Consider the following 2,672-nt stretch of genomic DNA (forward strand, 5'->3'; position numbering starts at 1 on the left):
AGTTAATTTTCTTCTTAGCTTCCTAACCCTGTCCACACTCATATTTCTTCTTCTTTCAAGTTTGAAAGAAAAGATGCAGTCTCGACTTCCAAGATAAGTTTCTAAAAGAAGAAGCATTTTATCTTTAGATTATTATAATATTATAAATTTTATATTTTTTTTAACAAAAACGTTTTTTTAGAAATCAAAAAAACCATATTGTTAAATTATGTAAAATAAATATTAAAAATGAACTACCTATAATGTTTAAGTTGAACAAGATTTATATTGGTTGAGTGACTTTGTCAAATTAAAAAAATTGGATTGAATTACTCCATTTAGTATCTGCCGCAGGAACTAATAAATCCATGTCCTGTAAAGTGAACCCGTGGAAGGCATAAATTCATTATTGTTGTATATGGAGAAAAAGTAACGCATTAGGAAAAAGAGATAAAAGTAATTGGGCCCCATTCCCGCCGCTCCTTTATTGCATTCTCTTTCTGGCAACGTCTATACAGCCACGAAAATGAATTTCTTTTTGAAAAGTTAGAAAAAACAATGTAAAGGGAGTGCATTTTCGTGGCTGTATAGCCACGGGCTCTCTACCTGTTCTCCGTCCGCGCACTCAGCTTTCGGTTAGCATTTGTCGAATGCTCCAACCTTCATCTCCGATCTAGCTAAGATTTTGTAGAATCTAAGCACGTGCACAATCAGATTTATAACGGCAAAGAAGATAAAAACCTAAATACACAATCCTTGGAATACAATCTATATGAAGAAGAGTACTCTTTGTTTTCTAGCAGAATCAAAAGAAGTAACTTTTATTATAGCAGCTCTTTCTAAGCGTACAAGCCTGTATATCAGATTACATTGATTATGTTTGTTTTCATTTTTTATTTTTTTATTAATAGAGCAAAACAACGCGAGTATGGACATCAGTTCAGGAGAAATACAGGAAATGTTACAAGGGCTTAATGGAGAAGCCAAGAGTCCACTTGCAGATTTAGGTGATTTGCGGGCCAAAGGCAACAACATGCTTCAAAACGGTGACTGGAAAGGAGCAATCGCATGTTATACCGAGTGTATAGACATTGCTCTAGAAAATAAAGAGGAACTCCGTAGCAAGGACGCCATGGACGAACTTGTGAGTTGTTACTCTAAAAGGGTAGAGGCATGCTTGAAGTTGGAGGAACATGGGAAAGCTGTAGCAGACTGCGAGAGAGCCCTGGAACTCAATTCCACTCACGCCAAATCCCTCTTTCGCAATCAGAGAGTATGACTTGCCTTGTTCATGCTTTCGACTGGCTCTAGGGCAGTCCCCAGATGCCAAGGAAATCAAGTTGCACTAGGACAAATTGAAGAAGCTAGATGAAGAAAACAAGCAAGGTAAGTTTGATCTCTCCGCCTATTTTCTGAATGCTTTTATAGCGTAAAATATGTCAGAGGTGGGAAGTTATTTTGGTCTAGTGATTATAGACAAATTGCCTACTCATGGATGTAGAATACGAACACCCAGACAATCTGATTTATAACAGCAAAGAAGACAAACAAACAAAAAAATAAACCTCTAATAATGAAGAAATAGAGTACGCTCTATTTTTTTCAGAGCAGAATCAAACAACTTTTTTTATTACAGATTATACTATTCCAAAAAACCATTACACTCAATACCATTGCTGATATATTTATTTAGATAAAGAACTAATTAAAACTACTACCTAATCTCAAGTTCTATACGGCATCTTCAGCATGATTGCATGCATTATTAAATATCAAATTTAGGAATTTGTATGACTACTAAAAAAAAACTGCCGATAACCATGCAATCTAACAACTATGCATGAAAGTTCTAATTTTAATTGTTGTGAACAGTGGTGGAACTGGAATTTTCTATTTCCGAGCAGCCGCAATCTTGGCGTTAATCTTCATACTCCCCCTTGATGCTGAGAGGGCCAACAATCTGATCTCTGAGTGTCAAAAACTGATCTTTTGCAACTGCCTTTGTTAAGATGTCTGCGATTTGCTCTTTTGTGTTGATGTACTTCAACTCAACCGCTTTATTTTGTACCAAATCTCTGATGAAATGTTGTTTCAAATCAAAGTGTTTGGTCCTGCTGTGATGAACCGGATTCTTGGCCAATTTAATGGCATTTATGTTGTCATAAAAAATCACAGTAGGCTGAACCTGTATCTCTCCAATTTCTTCAAGAAGCTTTCTAAGCCATAAAGCTTGTGTGCCAGCTGAAGTGACCGCAACATATATCGCTTCTGTAGAAGAGAGAGCAACCATACTTTGCTTCTTTCAACTCCATGTAATTAAACTAGAACCCAAAGAAAAACAATTACCAGATGTAGATTTTCGGTCATCCAAACAACCTCCCCAATCTAAATCACTAAAGCCAACAAGCTCAAACTTATTAGAAGAATAGTGAATGTCAAAATCTACTGCGCTTTTCACATACCTCAAAATTCTCTTGGCTACCTTCATATGTTCCTCTGATGGATCTGTCATATACCTTGAAACCAATGAAACTGAATAAGTAATATCAGGCCTTGTGTGAGTTAAAAACATCAAACTCCCCACAATACTCCTGTATAATGTCTCATCAACAATTTTAGCACCAACATCTCTACATAGTGTAACTCCATGAGCAATTGGAGTGGGAAGAGGTTTACAATCAACCATATCAAAT

The 2,672-nt window shown here is 36.1% G+C and overlaps 1 protein-coding gene across 1 annotated transcript; it reads left to right on the plus strand.

The window, feature by feature from the left end:
* Window positions 1–907: 907 nt before the first annotated feature.
* LOC149536592 (uncharacterized) lies at window positions 908–1,920 on the plus strand. Its single transcript, XM_089806317.1, has 2 exons — window positions 908–1,252; window positions 1,852–1,920. The coding sequence occupies exons 1-2, from the start codon at window positions 908–910 to the stop codon at window positions 1,918–1,920; spliced, it is 414 nt and encodes a 137-aa protein (XP_089662443.1).
* The last annotated feature ends 752 nt before the right edge of the window (window positions 1,921–2,672 follow it).

Source organism: Cupressus sempervirens, chromosome 10 (assembly GCF_028749045.1).
Source record: "Cupressus sempervirens isolate cs-2001-9-10 chromosome 10, ASM2874904v1, whole genome shotgun sequence".
In the NCBI taxonomy this organism is placed as follows: domain Eukaryota; kingdom Viridiplantae; phylum Streptophyta; class Pinopsida; order Cupressales; family Cupressaceae; genus Cupressus; species Cupressus sempervirens.